Source organism: Siniperca chuatsi, linkage group LG14 (assembly GCF_020085105.1).
Source record: "Siniperca chuatsi isolate FFG_IHB_CAS linkage group LG14, ASM2008510v1, whole genome shotgun sequence".
NCBI lineage: Eukaryota > Metazoa > Chordata > Actinopteri > Centrarchiformes > Sinipercidae > Siniperca > Siniperca chuatsi.
The window spans coordinates 10,428,759-10,448,478 of NC_058055.1; the positions used below are offsets into that span (position 1 = coordinate 10,428,759).

At 39.9% G+C, this 19,720-nt stretch overlaps 1 protein-coding gene across 7 annotated transcripts in view; it reads right to left on the minus strand.

The window, feature by feature from the left end:
* LOC122888807 (glutamate receptor 3-like) overlaps window positions 1–19,720 on the minus strand; it is a 70,865-nt gene that overhangs the window by 41,654 nt on the left and 9,491 nt on the right. For all 7 annotated transcript variants that reach the window (XR_006380782.1, XR_006380783.1, XM_044223684.1 and 4 more), the window contains exon 3: window positions 11,863–12,102. Coding sequence is in view for 5 of the 7 variants with exons in the window: in XM_044223684.1 (XP_044079619.1) it covers window positions 11,863–12,102 (240 nt within the window). In the remaining 2 variants the exon portion in view is untranslated. The remainder of the gene's footprint in view (window positions 1–11,862; window positions 12,103–19,720) is intronic.

Below are 19,720 nucleotides of genomic sequence, written 5' to 3' on the forward strand. Positions count from 1 at the left end.
ATCTTGAAATCCTGAGATTAAAATGCTTGTTTTTAAGAAATAAAGTTCCATTTAAAACCCCTCTAGAATCTAAGTGACTATACTTAAAATGAATGCAACTCAATACAAATCCAGTTCACTGTATATTGAGGCTGTGAGACAAAAATGTATAAACTGGGGTGAACTGCAGCCATTAAAAACCGCATCATATAGGAAGACCAGTGACCCTTGAAAAGTAACAGCTCCGCTCCCAAGACAAATAATGACAATGTACATCAGAAATTTGCATATTTCCATTATCTGAGGAGCAGAGCACAGAATATGTTTAGTGGTGGTGATAATGCATGGTGGCAGGGGCTCATTACATGCCGTATTGGGTCATAACTAACGGACAGAAAAAAATGGTTTACCACAGCCAACACACTATGGCTGACTGGACTAAATGAACAAAGGCGGCATCACATCCTGTGTTACCCTTTTCTCTAAGAGCAAGGATAAAACTGCTGATTCCATAAAATAATGGATATTATTATGGGTGCTCAATAAGCTAGTGTAAAATGTGTTTATGCAAATACAAGTCAGCTACAGAGCCTCTCTGCTGGAAGCTGGCATTACACAGGCTAAATGAAAACTGGTTCTCACTCTGTATCACAGTCAAGTGAAGCACAACCTCCCTGCAGCACAGACAAGACTGCATTTTATTATCATGGCTACTGAAGCTGTTATATCATCTTCTATATGTATGTTTTATTAGGTTATACAAAAGTATATAGTGCTCATTAATACTTTAGATAGAGTTTGGGTCGGTTACATAGTTATCCATGCATTATTTGGTAAGGTATGGGTATTATAAAGCCTCACCGAGCCCCTTAGACTGTTGAACATGCACTTTTAATATTAAAGTTCCTCATTTCTTGAATTATTAAATTGTTATCTCTATTAGACCTGAATTTTAATGTGTTTAGCTCATTGTTACTTTACTTAGATATTTGACCTTCACTGTGCAGAATGATGTATGTGCAGAATTTGACACTAGAAGACTGTTTTCACATTCATCTGCTGAAGAGGGGAAAGTTACTCAGTGCTCACCTTAAATCTCAGTTTAAGACGTCTAAGTACGAGCAGGATTTTGACACCACAGCCAAGCGCCACAGAGATTCGGGGGTGTTTTGGTGTGTAATGCTCACTTCTATCGAACTCCATACCCCCAGATTTTCTTCATTTTCAGACTTGTAGTCTTCATTCCCAACCAACGCTGACTAATTTTGCGCAGCTCCATCTGGAGCCACAAAAGCTTTATACAACATTTTCACATATGCAATAGTACTCCCCAAGACCTGTGAACAGACTTTAAAGACGGAACCATTGTGATAATACTTCCCATTTACCAATGAGTAAGTCTCATGAGTTCAGTTGAATTTGATTGTGAATACATCTGACTAGTTAGTTATGGTAAAACCTATCCTAACGTAGGTGACGAGTGTAACATGGTCCTTTTGGGGGCACTAGCAGGGCTTTTAGACTTGTCTTTAGCATTCATGTGCAAATAACCTAGAATAAAGAGATGACACACCCAGTGTCAGGCAGCACTAACCTGTACTACTGACTAATGTGCATCATTTCATCAGAAATATTTTTTTAAATCATCCATTCACAGCAAAAAGAACTGGCTGTTCTCAGCTGGTTCAACTGTTCACTGGTTACTAATGGACATGTGAGCTGACATGTTCCCAATAAAGCTCCTAAGTATTCAGAGCACAGCGACTCAGCTGACATGTCCGCCCTCCATTCCCCTGCTGGTGACCTTCACAGTGAAGTGCTCGGTAGACAGCACTCAGATCAGGTCTGGCCTTTAAAGACAAGTGGCTCTTGCTGGGCGCCACCACATTAGCCACTCAGTAGTCAAAAGAGGTAGACGAGATGTGTGTCCACATGTCTGATACTCAGGGAGGTTAAGGAATTCAAAAGGGGTGCTGGTGCGACTGTCCTGTCTAAGTGCATTGAGATACAGTAAGTAGCTGCTGAGCTGACCTCGGACTGGATCCGGCTCTGTCATCATCGAGACTCATCAGGTCAAACAGCCAGAAACATGTTTTTTTTTTCTTATTCAGCTCGAAGATATCAAAGCAAGAATCCAGCACAGTATATCTCTGGTAGAAGAGGGGAAATGAAAAGGCAGAAGCTGAGTGTCAGCTCTTCTCCCAGTATTCTGACACATAGCACTGAACACCATAAGCTGGGATATGCATGACATTTTGAAACATGTTAGTAGCTGCTTAAGAAAAAGGATTTGGGGGGATTTACAAACGATTCCCTTGAGAGTTTTATTTTCATTCCTTTTCTGTCACTAAACTAAGCTGGATATTTTGGATTTAAACATTTGTATGAACTTGTCAATGTTAAGCTATTGAGTATACTTACAATTAAAGATATGTAAATAAAAGCTAAGTTTGAAAGTCCTGAACTGAAGGAATTATCTGAATGTGACATTTAGTGTACTCTAACTTCAATAACCACAATGCAAATGTCAAATCTGAACGTCAAAAGACATCCAAAGTCTCTTGGTGAATATTAACACTGCTGTGCTTTATCAGGCGGTGCACAAATGACAATGTGAGTGTTGGTTGACTTTGTAAACAGATGGTACGTTTTACAACAGCCAGCAGGTAGGACAACCATCAAGGTCATTTTACAGAACATTACAGCAATGTCCTGAAAAATAATACATATTCAAAACCAGGAGAATATTGTCACAAGGTTATATATAGCACTGAAAAACAATTTAATTTTTCACACAAATAAAATGTTTTAAAAAAACAGCCTTGATGTCAGGCAAAACATGAATAACTTAAGTGTTGTATAGTAGTAGTGCTAAATTTCAGTCAGGACAAGAAAGATATCCAATAAAAGTAGAAAAGTGTGTCACGGTACAAAATGCAAAATACTCTCCAGCTCCACAGGGCTTTGAGCTTCTTTTAGCAAACTGTTTTAGTTTCACAGCCTGCACCTGTACTATACATTTCAGTCTCTGTGAGCAGGCAGCAGTTTTCAGCAAACAAAACAATGTTAGTATCTACCATAGCAAGCTAAAGATCCACATATTTTCCTCTCAGAAGTTGGTGGAGACCAAAACAGAGCCAGAAGTGTCCAGAAGCACGACTCCAAATGAATGCTAATGTTTCTGTGTGTCTACTGGACGTGTAAATAGGAAACTGTTTGCTTAATACATTAGCCAAATTAGTGTCTGTCAGTGTATCAGTCAGGTTCTTTAGTCTTTGTGTCCCCAATGGCCATCAATTAATGCTACTTTATAGCGCTTATAATCAATATTTTTATATTAACGATGGATCACACTACTTTTATGTGAAAGGGGTCGCTAGTACTGATGAACCCGGAGAGAATTATCATCCAACTCAGGTCTTTAACATCTTTCAGCTCATTGTTTTGGTTTTCTGGACCATAAGTTATTTGGTTCGGTTCGCCCTCACAGCTCTCAACAGTGTCGTTTTTAGCCGCTGTATGCAGCCAAAAGCTTTTTAAAAAGCTCTATAAGCCCACCGTACACTACCTGCTCAGCACCAAACGGCAGACAGACAAAATCAGTGACTAGCTGGTGAAATATAGTGGAGCATTTATTAAAGAGCCAAATATTTCCCTCAGAAGTTAGTAGAGAACAAAAACAGAGCTAAAAGGTGAATATTGGACTTGCAATCGCCATGTGGCCAGAAACTCGACTCCAAATAAATGCTAATGTGGTTCAGTAATTGCTGGATATTTTAATAGGCAACTGTTTGCTAACAAGTTTGCAATATCAAGGGAGGTGATGTGTTAGTGTTAGTGTGTGTTTACACCTTACACCAAAAAATCAGTTATTGCAGGTTTAAGTAAGTAAGAGGACAGGCTGTAAATATTGAAAATCAAGAATAACTTTGATAAACAGAGACATACTGTATTTGACTTTTTGAAATCTATTGTAATGTCCCTTTACATTTAATAAAGTGATGCAAGCACCTTGAAGTCAGAAGTACATAGAGAGAAAGACACACACCCACACACACATACAGTATCTGTAGGTAAAGAACAAAAAGGAAGAAAAAGCTTTGAGTTATTGCAACACCTGATTCCTCTGCAGTTCATTCTGCACCAGTACTCAACTAGACAGCTTGCCCTTTCATCAACTCACAACTGAAATCAGTTTGGGTGGCTGCTTCTCAAGGAGAAAGAGCAGAGGACAACTGTTCTCCTGAAGAGATAAGTGTTGACATGAATCAAACCTGCGACATGGTGACAATAGTTAAACTGTTTTAATATCATGCAAATGAGTATGACATTTGCAGCGGAAGAACCAATGACAGTCAGACAGAGGGGCAAACTGTCGGTCTAATGTGTAACATAAGGTGGCCAAAATTCTTCATCTGCAAGAAATCCAATACAGAGCAACATAAATATATGCTGTTGCAAAAATGTTGTTACAAATGTCTTTTCCTTTCAAGTTATCATAATATAACTATATGTCTACAAACACAAAAATTGTTAAACACACTTTGCTTTGAAGTTTGTCCACAAAATGCACCCAAAGAAATGCCTAAAGATGACGTCAATTGTTAGAGCAAGCAACACAAAGCAGAGTTGGCCTGCATGTGGGATTCTTTTGAATATATGAGCTTAGTAGCCCACACAGCGCTGCCCAGGAGATCAGTATATGCTCCTCTGATATGATGTTCTTTGCAGCTCAGAGGAATTGGTTTTATATAGCTTAGCATTATTAAGCTATTGGGCTCAACTGTAAACAAAATTATATTGTTTAAATGGCATACTATATCATTGGTTGTTTTTCTTTAACAAATTACTTGACAGAAAAATCTGTTCACTGCTGCCTAGATTTTGAAATCTTGAAGGAAATATATTTGACCAAATGTAGAATAATACATTTACCAAGAGATTTATTTCCTCTGTGATAGGCAGAGTTGGAAGAAAGAGACTGACTGAGGCTCTGCTGGCACCTGGCCGTGTGTTTCTTCTTGTCTGTCTTGGGTAGCGGCTCACATGACGGCTGAGCGTGGTGTGCAGTCTCAACTGTGACTCAGTCGTCCCTCCCCCTCTCTGGAGAAGGTGACCTCTTTAAATTTCTCTTGCAGGCATCTGAACTGCGCCGTTGTCATGGGATGCCCAAAGCTGAGCGCGACACCAAAGGGAACTCAGACAAAGCCACTGAACCTACTTCAGAGAAATCGCCAAAAATCTCAAAGCTTATATGTGGCTCCTCAATGAAGACTGTTTTCAGTGGGCAATACTTACAGAGCCAGTGAAATAAAAAGGATTAAAGCTGCCAAATGACAGTAAAAGGACACTTTTGAGTACAATTAGCCTAACAACGCCTACTCCCAATGCAGACCAATGCAGATAACAGCTCCCTGTTCCAAATTAGCTGAACTGCAAAGAGCCCTGCACCCCCACACCACCCACTCCTGCCAAATCCCTGATCAGAGCTAATCAAACAGATTATTTCTTATCTAATGACAGCTGCAAAATTGCTAACAGAATGTTGAGCCTTTCTCCTTGTGTTTTCTTTCACTGTTTATTTAAGTTTTATTCACATTTCAATAAATAATTCATGAACTTTTGTTGCACTTAAAGCTGATTCAGATTCTTAAGTCATATACACATAAAGACAGACAACAGACTGCGAAAAAACACACATATATAAAGCATAGATATTTGTATTCGGACCACATACAAAGAAGCAGGCTGGCTCCCCCCCCATCTCTTAAGCAAATAAAAAATAAAAATGGCGTTTTCTCTTGGGCAAACAGGGAAGTGCACGTCAGATCAATCTCTTTCATAATGCAAAAAGACCACTGTTGTAATGGCCTTGTGTTATCCGGAAAGCAAGTCCTGAAATAGATAAAAGACATTTGAGCAAGAAGAGTCGAGGTATGAACAGAGCAGTACCTATAAAGCAGAGGGGTGCTCTATTAGTCACCTGGTTTCTTATTTGGCCATGCAAAGTGGTAAGGTTAGAGCAAATTTGATATGACAAGCTGGATCGTACAGAAAACGGAGTGAGGGCGCTCCAAATTCATGAAGTAAAAAACATTTGGTGCATCTGACAGCATGTCTGACAGTGCTTGGCCCTCTGTGCCATTTGTTGTTTTCTGATGCAGGAGAGGCACAAAGTCTTTGCTGACTCCTCTGTTCCTTCCCTCACTCTTCGTCTCTGTATAGCTTCATTTTCTTTTCTATTCATTTGAATATTTGGCTATTTCTTCTTCTGCGAGCAGCTGAGACAACAACGTTGAGTTGAGGGCACAATCTTTACTTAAGCTTAAGAATAAACTTCTTGCTTCTGAACCGCTCGCCCCTGTGTCCTCCTTGAGCCGATAGCAGTGAACAGACATTTAAAATAAGAGCAGGATGAGTGGAATCCCACCTGGTGGTTAAAGATCACTGATTAGATAATCAATGATTTCTAAGTGGCAGCATTATGAGTAGAGAGGTAGGGGGGGGAAGGTAAGCATTGATTGTATATTGTTAATAGTAACAGATAAAGCAGATACGATTGATAGAGCGTCAGGCTGCTTAATTAACTTTAATGTCTCCAAATGTACATTTTCTGTCGTCTATTGCCAGTTTAGCAATGTGTGCAACCTAGATTGGTACAGTAATTACTTTTTTCACATGTTTTGAGCTGTTATGCAGAGATGCCCAATGTACAGGCTATGTGTAAGGAGGCCAAGTGTTACAACTCCCCTTTTCAAACAAAGAACAAACATTTACAAAGTGATGCAACTGTTTAAAGTTATGTAATGTCTTTCTGAAGGTTGCTGTAGCTACAGTAGTGTGTTACATTCTCTGCAAAGCAAGCCTGTCGACCAATCTGTTCCAAGATGTGTCTTAATGTTTGAAAGCAAGAATGTCCAAACAAGTGACTGTGTTCATTTAACTCTTTATGGTGGTCTGATTCCATAATTCACTAATTATCCATGCTGAGAAATAAAAGCATCAGATTTGATAAATTCCTACTTCCAAGGCTGGAAAACTCCAGAAAATGTTTGGTATTCTGCATCAATAATTCACATACATGACTTTGTAGATACAATGGGCTTGGTACTGCAGTGTGGAGCAGAAAGTCTGCAGCTTATGTATTGTTTGATGTTGTTTTCAAGCTGCAGTGCCTCTGCATGCGTGGATGTGCACGGATCAATTGGTGCCATTATAGGCGTCTGGCAGAGTGGAGTGAGCGCTTGATAACAGAGGAGCTTTGGTTCATGCAGAAACACTCAGAGACAGCTAACGCCTCAGCTGTATCTTCTCACTGAATGCACACCGCCCTTTGAGGTTGTCACCAGTGACGTCACCACACACCACAGCACACACACACACACACATACACACTTTCAGCATCTAAACTGCCTTTCCAAACACACTCCATTCCCAGCTGTAAATCTAAAGACAATCTGATTCCCATGAATAATCTTAAATTCATTCAACACTGAGTCTGAGAGGATTCACAAAAACATGGAGCTGAATAAATACATTTTCCATAAGAAAATAAAATAAAAAAACTGTTCTATTTTGAAAGTTTATCTAATTTGACATAGTCCTGCCTAACCTTGGAGAATTTAAAAAGTGGCAGCATTGTGCTTTCTCATCGGCATCTCCGTGTTTTTCCGAATCCTTTGAAACCCATCTTACAGAAAAGCCCTTTTCAGTCACTCCTTAGCTTTTCTGTTACATGTGTATCCCAGTTACGCTCTCCTTTGCTCTTTCTATTTTCTTTATGAGGCATAATAGAGTCCTTAAATACAGAGGAAAATAGATCTCTTGAGGCAGAAGAGCTTGATTGATAAATCTCAGCCTCAGTCCCAATATTAAAACCTGGGAGGAAAACAGTGTTTACCCAACGAGGGGGGGGGGGGCAAGGCGTATTGATATGTGTCCATCCGGGAGTGAAGGTGCAGTAAGGTGTTCACAGAGTGGAACAGCTGCTTTGTGCCATTCACTCTCTCTCTCTCTCTCCCACTCTGTTAATGAGCCTGTGTGCCTGACTGCTGAGTGCAGCTCTTTAGCAGCGTGCAATTAATCAGATGTTTCCTTGCGGAGACGAAACCAACCAGACATTCAGCAGAAGGGCAGTGTGATTGCACACTGAATGCAAATTCTCCACCACCCCGACCATCCCCATTTGTCAGAAGGGCAGGAGAATGCAGGAAAAGCTGCAGTTAAGGTTGTTAGATTGCAGTCCTTCATTTTAATGGCAACAAAAAGAAATTAAGATCGAGTTTGCATTATGTAGAGTTCATGAATCAGGAGGACTACATTAGACAGTGAGGATTAGATTACACATTAAGATCACACACAAGTACAAGTACTACTTAAGAATTTTACTCCACCACATTGAAGATGGAAATATTATACTCTTTAAACTATTTAAAAGCTAAAGTTACTAGCTACTTTACAAATTAAGATTTTATATACAAAACATATGATGACCTCATATAATATGATGCATTAATGTGTTATAGATTAAAGAGTATGATTGTCTTGTAAAAGAACACAGTCTCACTTTAAACTATCCAACACTGTATAGAACAGTTAACATTTGCTTCACATTAGACTGCTGCATACACATGTATGCATTATGCATGAATAATAATGATAATAATAATGATAATAATGATAATCCAATAATGTACAATAATAAAAAAACTCTGACAGTGGCCATTCGTCTGCATAATAAGTACTTTCACCTTTGATACTTTAAGTATACTTTGCTATTAAAGTATTTCTAAAATGTATGCACTTTTTCAAAGCATGACTGTTTACTTGTTATAGAGTAATTGCACATTGTTGTATTGTAAAACATCAGCAAACTGATTAATAAGTCTCCATTACTGCCTTAGTCAGAATACCTAGAGGTCATTATAGAGGAGAGGACTAGACGGAGATGCAAACTGTAATGCAATACAACAGTCTCCCTAAGTATCAAATGGAGAACATACAGTACTTTTCTTAATGTTTCTTTATTGAAACGATGGTTCTCAAAATCACCCCCAAGACACACATTAGAAGAAGTGATTTTATCTATTGAGACTCTAATGGCTTGTGGAAATTCGTTTTTTTTGTTTGATTTTTATATTTCACGACAGAAGTTGGCCTTTGTTTCTCTTGACATCAGTACAATCTTTGTTATCTTAGAGGCAGCCTGTAGAGGTCATTAAAAGAACTGCGGCCCAACGCATTTAGACAGTGAGTTCACCACTCAGCCTCTGTGGTTTCTTCTTGGTTAAAAGCAGCTACAGTATTTGAATTACCAAAACACATTTCTATACACAGCATGTTTTGCAATAGATTTTTTGTGTTTTGTTAATCACTAAAACACTGTATGGTTGAATTCTGTTGTAGGATTGGATAAGATGATTTTGCAAATTGTCAACTGGCATGAATGGTATATTGTGGTGCCCGTTGTAAAATATTTAAGCAGTACATGCAATTTGCAGTAAATTGGCTAAATATGAAAAAACCTGGTGTGGTCCTACTCTCAGTGGCCAGCTGGTAATGCCCAGATGTTCCTCGGTTCAAGAGGTCTTTTCTGCCAGCAGCCATTAGCCTGTTTAATGAGGACATTTCATCGCCAGTACATCCAGGATAAATAGGTAATGTTGCACTGCAGCAGATAAACATGTCTTTAATGACCCATGTGTGTGAAGGCGTAAAGTCTTTCTTTTTCTTTGTTGTGCTTCTCTTGGATCTGTATGGCTTCTTCAGTTCAGTTATGTTTGTCAAACAATCAGTTCTTCTAATGAGATGTGAGCTGCATGAAACAATAACAGACTCCCATTCTGTAAAAAGCAGCTGTAGGAAACAAACTCCACTCATTTTAATAATAATCATTACAAATATGTCTGTTAAAACAGTTTAAATCAGTACAGCACTGCTGTCAGAGGAAGGCATCTCCAACATGAAATTAAAGCTGCACCTATTTGATGTCGATACCCTTTCCAATTTGAAATACACATTGAAAATTAAATGTGCAGTTCATGCACGGTTACATTAAGTGGTATCTCTGGGAATTTTATTTTCTATTACAGTCAAAATACAGATACAGTTTTGATGGTAGTTATGCCTTCAGGCTATGATTAAAAAAAAACCTTTTATGGAGTGTGATGAAAGGGAAGACAGAGTCCACTTCCCCAAGATCTACAGCAGGAGATCCACTATTTCATTTTAATGATTTTTCCACTTTCAGGCTGACTTTAGGATCTCTTTGTTCTGATTAAAGCCTACGTTCAAATGTGGCAAGTGTCTTGTTAAGGGACAGGCATTACACATGTCGTTGTAAAATGCATCTGCAGCATATTACTGTCATATTGTTCCATAAACTAAACAGTCACTCACACGAACATCTCTAGAGAGCCCCCCTGCAAGTCCCTCTCTGGCCCTAAATAAAGCCCTCTTCCTATAATGAAGATTAAACTGACATTTGGATGAGTGTTGGCTATATTGCTCCAAAGCCTTGACGAGGAGGAGCAGGCTGGGACTGGCAGCCAAAATAGGACAGCTAACTAGCCTCTCAGCAAACACAAGTTGTGCTGCATGTGGGAATCCATCCTAAACTACAGTGTTTACATTGTGTCAGGCTGTGGAAATGCGAAGAGTAGTACAGATGGTGGCCCATCAGCCTCGACACAGCAGGTGAAAGAGGCCAATAAACTCCTTCATCATTTTGTCTCAACCACACCAGCCAAACATTTATCAGCTTCTGCTATTTACCATTAAAACACAGAGACACATCGGCAAGATCAACGAAATTGAGCCCCACCTCTATTTGAGAGTAATAACAATCCGCTTTATGAGGTCAAAGATGGCTCTGAACATATACATCACAATTCTGGAAGTGTTGCTGTGGCCTTACTTTGTGTCAGACATATATAAATGAAAATGAAAAAACTGCCAAAAAAGTGTTTTTGCAGAATTAAAAAAAATGCACAAAATGGCTCTGTGAGAATCATTTTCATGACTGAGCAGCAGCTTAGACACCCACCTGAACTGGAGATATATAAAGGAAGGTGGGGGAAGAGGAAAAGGAGTGCACTTGTCCTAGAAATGCTCTATGTCAGTTTAAAAATACTTGGAATGCACAGTTCTGAACAGCTTGGCACATTTAACAGCAGAGACTGCACCCAGAAAATCTCTACATCAACTAAGTTATTTTAACAAGACGGAATCACATCATACAGTATATCGTTGCTGCTGAAAACAGTCCATGGCCAGTTTGTGGTCTAACCTATACAGACAGTTGTTGCTCTTTCTTAACACAGCCTCTCCAGATGCTGACCCTCAGAGGATGACAAAGACCCAAGTCTGTAAATAGTTGGCCTACATGAGGGGAGTGGGAGGCCATGAAGCACATACAAAAGTTACAGTATGTTGCGTTCTGTTTTTATATAATCCAATTAGGGCTAAATGATAGTCAGAGAGTGCAGAGGATTAGAGGCTCAGGCGGCTGGAGTTGTACTGCGTACGGCGGATCAGCAGCACCTGTGAATGACTCATTCCTCGGAAGCAAGGAGCTATTGACTGCCACTGTGAGCAGCATTCAACCACATAGTGAAGCAATTTAGGATCATTACTGGCATAGATTTAAATGTATCAGACCACTTAGAACGAAGATTGGGGATGAGGGATTTACATATTAAAGACTGATCATATACGTGGTATAATAACACGTCTGCATGAGTAGGGCTTGGCGTGCCGATTACTTCTTCCACTTTCTCTAGGAGAGATGTTCTGCACTACTCATCTGTCTCCTACTGAAAGCTTGGGGTGTTTCCATAGGTGTGTGTGAGTGTGTGTTTTACTCTCCCAGAGGGCCGCTCTTACCTCTGTCAGTGTCGTAAAGGTAGACAAACTTCTCCCACTTGTAATGATCCAGCAGACTGAGAACAGCTCCTCGCAAACTCGGCCTCATCTGGATGACAAACTGCACGTCAGCGTCGATGGGGAAGCTGGGCGTAATGAAGGAGGTGTGCAGCGCCCCGCAGAAGGACGTCAGCGTGTTCATGGACTTCCTGTCGTAGAAGCCAAAGATGGCATAAACTCCTCGGGAGAACTGGGAGCAGACTGGTGACAGGGACAGAGAGCAGGTTCAGGTCAGGGACACACGCAGAGTCAACACAGTCATTTATGATCAGCTGTTCTTTCAGTCAGGAGGGATGCCAACAAGCAGCACAAACTGGCCTTTCAAACTAAGTTAAGGTCCAAATTTTATGACATACTGAAAGTTAAAATTGCAGAGTCAACTAATGACCAATGTAGGGGTAAAAACTTTAATGTAAGGTTGAGAAGTGAGCGAATTCATGATGGCATTAATCTTCCGAATGAAGCAGCGGCTATCTGAATAAATGGGTGCCATGTGGGATGTCTGCTCCCCATGGCCATGCTCTGCTGCCCAGTTGCCCTTCACTTCTCCTTGGTCTAAATGCAACTGCTTGGGTAATCAACTAGAAATAATGGGGAAATCAGTGCACTGGCCACAGCTCTTAATGGATAAATACCCTGAAACATGAGCATGCAAATGTGCAAGCGCCGCAGTATAAAAGATTTATAACAAGCTGTATCTGCTGCCATCTGCGGGCTTGCGGAAATGAGCTCTGGCCATAAACGCTCAGTGCATCAGACACTTGGTCTTACAAAGCGTTAACTATTTTATTTTATTTGTACATAATAAATGGTTTTAATAACACCAAGCAGGGCTGAATCAGGGATATGACCCTTGTCTTAATGTTAGTAATAACTGAAGCAAATGTTGGTCAAACCACTAGAGCTGGTCTGATATTTCTGACCCTCTGCTCAATGCAGATTTCAACACTGCTCACTGAATCTGCTCAGTATCTCTAATCAATGTTTAATCATGTTATTATCTAACTGATTAGATTTTATGAGGTGTCTCTTTTGAGAATCTGTAGGTTGAAATCCAGTCAATCTGATGAAAGCCCAGCCTGTAACATACTGTATGAATTTCTGGTAACACTTTATAGAAAGGGTACAAAACACATGCTTAGTCCTCCACTGATGAGCATGGCACCCATATAACAGTGTTGGACTTTCGATGGACTGTTTAAAAAAAAGGTCTTGATGCAGCAGAACCAGACTTATCTTTTTTATTCCAATTTTTTTGGAAATTGTGTGTGGTGCCCACAATGCAACTCAACCACTGACAGTTCGGTCTGAGATTTGGTCAGTTAGCTATGTACATATTGTTATACTATTTACCATTTGTTTTTGTATATAGTGTTTTTTGTCATTTTGATAATCACCTCAGTGTCTTAGATAACTGTTAGCGACGTTAGCTAGTCACTCAGTGTAGCAAACTAAAGTTTGGTTTTTAAAGTAAATGAGATGCAGTCATCATGACTGTCCCCATTCTTAGCCATGCTAGCAGCATGGCTCTAGGGATGGCAATGATGGTCCGTCGGTTGGTCGACCACTTTGGTCCAGACTGAAATATCTCAACAACTACTTGATACGTTGCCATTAAATTTTGTACTGACATTCATGGTTGATGAATTAAAATGACTTTGGTGATCCCCTGACTTTTACTCTAGTGCCACTATGAGGTTGATATTTGTGGCTTTAAGTGAAATGTCTCAACAAAAATTGCATGGATTGACAGTACATGTCCCCATCAGGATTATTTGTAATGACTTTGGTGATACCCTGATCCTTCATCTAGCGCCATCAGAAGGTCAAAATTTCAATTTCTCCAATACTTTGGTTTATGACTGAATACTTGCAAAACTAATGACATTCCCATCATCCTCAGCTGTACTTTGTTTAGTGCTAACACGCTAAACTAAGATGGTGATCATCATAAATATTACAGCGACTTAGCATCAGTATGTTAGCATTGCCATTGTGATTGTGTCATGTTAGCATGCAAGTGTAAGCATTTAGCTCAAAGCACCACTGTGCCTAAGTAGGCCTATATCCTCACAAAGCCGCTGGCGTGGCTGTAGACTCTTAGTCTTGTTAATGAGTCATGCTGTTATATAGTGTAAGTAATTAAAATGTTTTTGAGGCCAAGAGCAGGAAAGAAGCCTTACATAATATAGTTAGTATGGTGTATATATGGGATATTTACTGGGGCTTTGAATTGATGTGAATGGTCTTCATTAAGCTAAAAGGCAGAATTATTTTCGAAGAAACAGGCTTCAGTAGCTGTCTGCTCGGTCAGTAAACATTACGCATCTTCTATTGATGTTACAATAAAATAGTTAGGGAATATATTCAGTGTTTCTAGTTTCTCCTTGACCCCATCCTTTATAAGTAAAATTTCGGGACAGCAGCTGCATGCTTGTGCTGTGTCCTCTGCCTTCTTTTCTTACTGAACATGTGACCCTGGGACAGGACAGGTATTCCCATGTGGCTGTGACCAACACCGCCTCCCTCTCCCTAAGGAAAACAAACCTGCTGCTCTCTTCTCCTCTAGTATCGCTGCAGGCACTTCTCTAAGACAGCAGTAGAAAAATATCTTTCCACCAGGCAGCACACGCAAAAACAGGTTATTTGTTATCATCACAAAAAGTAAAGTTGTTGTCCTTACTTTGTCCAAGTGCAGTATCCAATTCCCTCAAACATCAAGGCTCTCACCAGTAACTCAGTCCAAGAAAGTTCACCTCCACAAGTCAGTGTGAGTCCTCCTCTATCCTTTTCCTCATTCTCACTTTCTTATATGCATAAAGTTCAATTTTCTCACTGCGTGCGGCGTTCCCTTTTCAGGCAAGAACAGCAGCCCCCCTCTATTCCCCTTCAGCAATAGAGATTTAAGAATTCACTTTGTAGGCTCAGCTCTGCTGTGCACATACACTACAGGTTCATCCCTACATCAACGAGCTTTATGATAGACTCAAAAAAAGAGTCCCCAGCTGTCTCTAGGAAAGAGCCTCAAAGCTGCAAAGACGTGAGTTTGGAGAAGACGTAAGACTTTGATTCTGCATCTATCTTTTAAGTTTGACGAGGTAACCCCTGATGTCACATGTGGTCTTATGTAACCTCTGCATGATGTACAACTGTGGGAAGAACTATTCAATTCAATGAGGGAGAGGTTTAGAGAGAGAGAGGTTTTGGGGGAGGGGGGGAGGCACAATGCAAATACCACCTAGTATTTTTAAAAATATTAGAAATGTAATTGTAGTGTTAATATTAATAAATTAATAATAATAGGAATGACAGCTATAGGAAAAATAATGTCAGTATTAGTAACAGAGCCAATAACAACAAGTGGCAGCAAGTGGTCCACAACCACAGATCCAGTCTCTGCAGCTCCGGAGGCAGAAATACCTGCTGAAAGCGACAGACGGAGAGAGGAGAGAAACAAGAAAGCACAGAACTACGGGAGAGAGATGTTGAGTTAGTAACATGCAGTAATGGGATAAAAATGCATACAGATGGAGAGGGAGAGAAGGAGAGAGGAAAGAGGTGCATCATGGGAAGTCTCCCGGCAGTCTAGGCCTATAGCAGCATAACTAAGGGATGGTTCAGAGCTCACCCAAGCCAGCCCTAACTATAAGCTTTATCAAAGAGGAAAGTCTTAAGCCTACTCTTAAACGTGGAGATGCTGTCTGCCTCCCAAACCCAAACTGGGACTTGATTCCACAGGAGAGGAGCTTGATAACTGAAGGCTCTGGCTCCCATTCTAATTTTGGAGACTCTAGGAACCACAAGTAACCTGGGAGCGCAGTGTTCTAGTCGGATAATATGGTATTATGAGATCTTTAAGATACAATGGTGCCTGACCATTAAGAGCTGTGTAGGTGAGGAGAAGGATTTTAAATTATATTCTGGATTTTACAGGGAGCCAGTGCAGAGAAGCTAATATTGGAGAAATATGATCTCTTTTCCTAGTTCCTGTCAGTACACGTGCCGCAGCATTCTGGATCAACTGGAGAGTCCTAAGGGACTTAATTGGGCAGCCTGATAATAAGGAATTGCAATAGTCCAACCTAGACGTGACAACTGCATGCATCATTTTGAGACAGGATGTGCCTGATTTTGTTACCTAGGTCAAAGAAGGCAGTCCTTGAAGTTTGTTTCATGTGGGAGTTAAAGGATAAATGATCAAAGATAACTCTGAGGTTCCTTATGGTGGTGCTGGAGGCCAGGGCAATGCCATCTAGAGTAACTATATCTTTAGATAATGTGTCTCGGAGGTGTTTGGGGCCAAGTACAATAACTTCAGTTTTGTCTAAGTTTAACATCAGATAATTGCAGGTCATCCGGGTTTTTATGTCCTTAAGGCATGCTTGAAGTTTAGCTAACTAGTTAGTTTCATCTGGCTTGATCGATAGATATAATTGGGTATCATCTGCATAACAATGAAAGTTTATGGAGTGTTTCCTCCATAATAATAATAATAATAATAATAATAATAATATTGCCTAGAGGAAGCATATATAAATTGAATAGAATCGGTCCAAGCACAGAACCTTGTGGAACTCCGTGACTAACTTTGGGGTGCACGGAGGACTCACTGTTAACATGTACAAACTGAGATCGATCTGATAGATAGGATTTAAACCACCTTAGTGCGGCTCCTTTAATGCCAATTACATGTTCTAGTCTCTGTAATAGGATGTGATGGTCAATGGTGTCAAACGCAGCACTAAGATCTAACAAGACAAGTACAGAGACAAGTCCATTGTCTGATGCAATTAAAACATCATTTGTAATTTTCACCAGTGCTGTCTCTGTGCTATGATGCACTCTAAATCCTGACTGAAAATCCTCAAATAATCCTCAAACAACTGATTGGCAACTGCTTTCTCAAGGATCTTAGAGAGCAAGGGAAGTATAGATATAGGTCTATAGTTGGCTAAAACCCCTGGATCAAGAATGGGCTTTTTAAGAAGAGGTTTAATTACAGCTACTTTAAAGGATTGTGGTACATAGCCTGTTAATAAAGACAGATTGATCATATCCAGTAAAGACGTGCTAACTAAGGGTGAAACGTCTTTAAGCAGCCTAGTTGAAATAGCTATCAACCTGCAACCTTACAGTGCTGAAAAGAAACCTGGGGTTGTTTTTATTTTCCTCTATTAATGATGAGTAGTAAGCTGCTCTGGCATTACGGAGGACCTTCCTGTATGTTTTAAGACTTCCTTTCAAGTTTTCGTGATGTTTGTTTTAATTTGTGGGTTTGGGGGTTATACCATGGAGCCAACCTTCTTTGTTTTATTATCTTCTTTTTTAGAGGAGTGATAGAATCAAGTGTCGTTCGCAGTTAGCCTGCAGCACTATCAACTAGATGGTCAATTTGGGAGGTTCTGCGATTTGTATAGGAGTCCTCTGTCGAGGGTGTGGTTAAAACAGGGAGTGGCATCATGTACACTCTGACAAAAGCCAATCAAATCTAATAATGAGATAAACGCATTACTAAGGATCATTTTCAATGTCCACATGAAAATCACCTACAATAATTACTTTATCTGTTTTAAGGACTAAACTTGATAAAAACTCTGAGAATTCAGATAAAAACTCACAATAAGGACCAGGAGCACGGTACACTATAACAAATAGAATTGGCTGTCGTGTTTTCCAGGTTGGGTGTGAAAGACTAAGAACAAGGCTTTCGAATGAGTTATAATTTAGTTTAGGTTTAGGGTTAAATAATACGCTTGAGTCGAAGATGGCTGCAACTCTACCTCCTTGGTTGGTGCCTCGAGGAATATGAGTATTAATGTGACTGGGCGGAGTGGATTCATTTAGGCTAACATATTCTTCATGACCCAGCCAGGTTTCAGTAAGACAAAATAAGTCAATATGATACTCTGATATTAATTTGTTCACTAGTACAGCTTTAGATGACAGAGATCTGATGTTTAAGAGTCCACATTTATTCTCCTATTGTTGTGCTATTTCAGCATTTTTGTTTAGGTTTTTATGTATAACTCCTCTTCTGTTAAATTTTGGTTTTATTAATTTAAGTGGTCAGGGGGCAGACACCGTCACTAAGGAGTTTTGGGTGGGTAACTGCTCTGGAAGCGCAGAGAAGCGTGTAGGACTGCAACTCAGCCTCCTGGTCTCAACGCTGAGTTGTCATGGTTTAGGTCCACTAATAAAATTACTCAGATTTCTGGCTATGACAGCTGCTCCATCCAAAGTGGGAGCAGACCGGACCAGAAATTCCGCCAATTATCTACCAAGCCCACATCATTTGCTGGACACCACCTCGACAGCCAGCAGCAGAATTAAGACATGCGGCTAAACATGTCATCACTGGTCAGGTTTGGCAGGGGCCCAGAGAAAACTATGGAGAACTATGAACTGTAAATCAAGGTGATCCATTTTCCCATCATGATACACAGATTGTATCTAACTTCAGCCAATTCAGAGACTGGAAAATGTCTTATTCCTGCCAAACTAACCATATTGATATACTGTATTAATAGTGGCAGGCTACATCAAAAAGGGTAGAAAATGTTGAGTCACAGAAACTTGGAACTGCTGTGAATGACTGGAACTCCAAAATTAAAAGTAATCAAGATTTCTTTCCACTAATGTTCCACTAAGGAGATCGTCAAATGAGACAGAATTACTACTAGGCTCGACGGAGGATGCCAACAAATCTTGTAAATGTGCTGACTGACAGACACTCAGCAAATTCAGTGTTTCCTCGTGGAAACGAGCCGGGCAGCTAAGCCGTGCCATCTTCTAAATGATGATTTGCAGGGTCAGAAGCCACAGCCAACATCCCTCCCCTGTTATTCCAGGTAACATGTTTCCTTTGCATCTTTGCATTCTGCCAGCAGCTGTTCGGTGTGGCAGCTGGACAGGATGTACAGGGATGTTGTGAGAATATCTCAGGACTCTGAATGTGTCCTCCCAGTGGGTCGCAGGTATATCTAAACATTAACACAGTTATAGTCATGTTGCCATCAAGTTCACTAAGAACCAGTTTTCCCTCAGTAATTCAGTTTCTGCTTTCACAGAGCCATGGAGGGGCTCAAGCCCTCCCAGCATGCACTGGGTAGCAGGCAATCAGACACTGAAAAGGTTGGATAAACACACAGTCAAACACCCACTTTAGGTGTATTTATACATACTATATTCTGTAGATTCTACGTTCTCATCAGCATGTCTTTGGACTGTGAGAGACAGGAAAACCTAAATAATTTACAACCATGATAAGTATATTTTATGTTTTTATCCATTTAATGCCTTAAGGCTAACTTTCCAATGCAAATGTATCTTTGATACACTAAAAACATGTAAATAGGTCATTAATGTGCACCTCACTACTCTAACCGTGGGTGACTAGATTTCTGTCCTGTGCCGATCCTTAAAATCCTCCTGTAACTTCCACATGAATCCAGTACAGTGTTTGACCTTTAAGAATGCTGTAATTCAAAATATTTAGTTCCATTTCATTTGGACATTTTAATCCTTCATACCTTTTTAAGCTAGTTAGAACATAAGTAAGTTATGATGTAGGATAAACCTGAAAGTCAATTTCAGTAATCCTATTTTCATTTCCATGTTTGAAAATGCATCACAATTGTCAGAATTAAAATGGAAACTTCACTGCCAAACAGTATAATTCACAATGTACTCCAGAGCATATTTCTGCTGTACTTGAATGAAATTGTTGTGAAATGGATTTTGCAAATGGATTTTTAGATTGCATTCACTTCATTTTGGATAGGCATGTCACAACAAGCTTGGTGAACACATCTCTCAACAA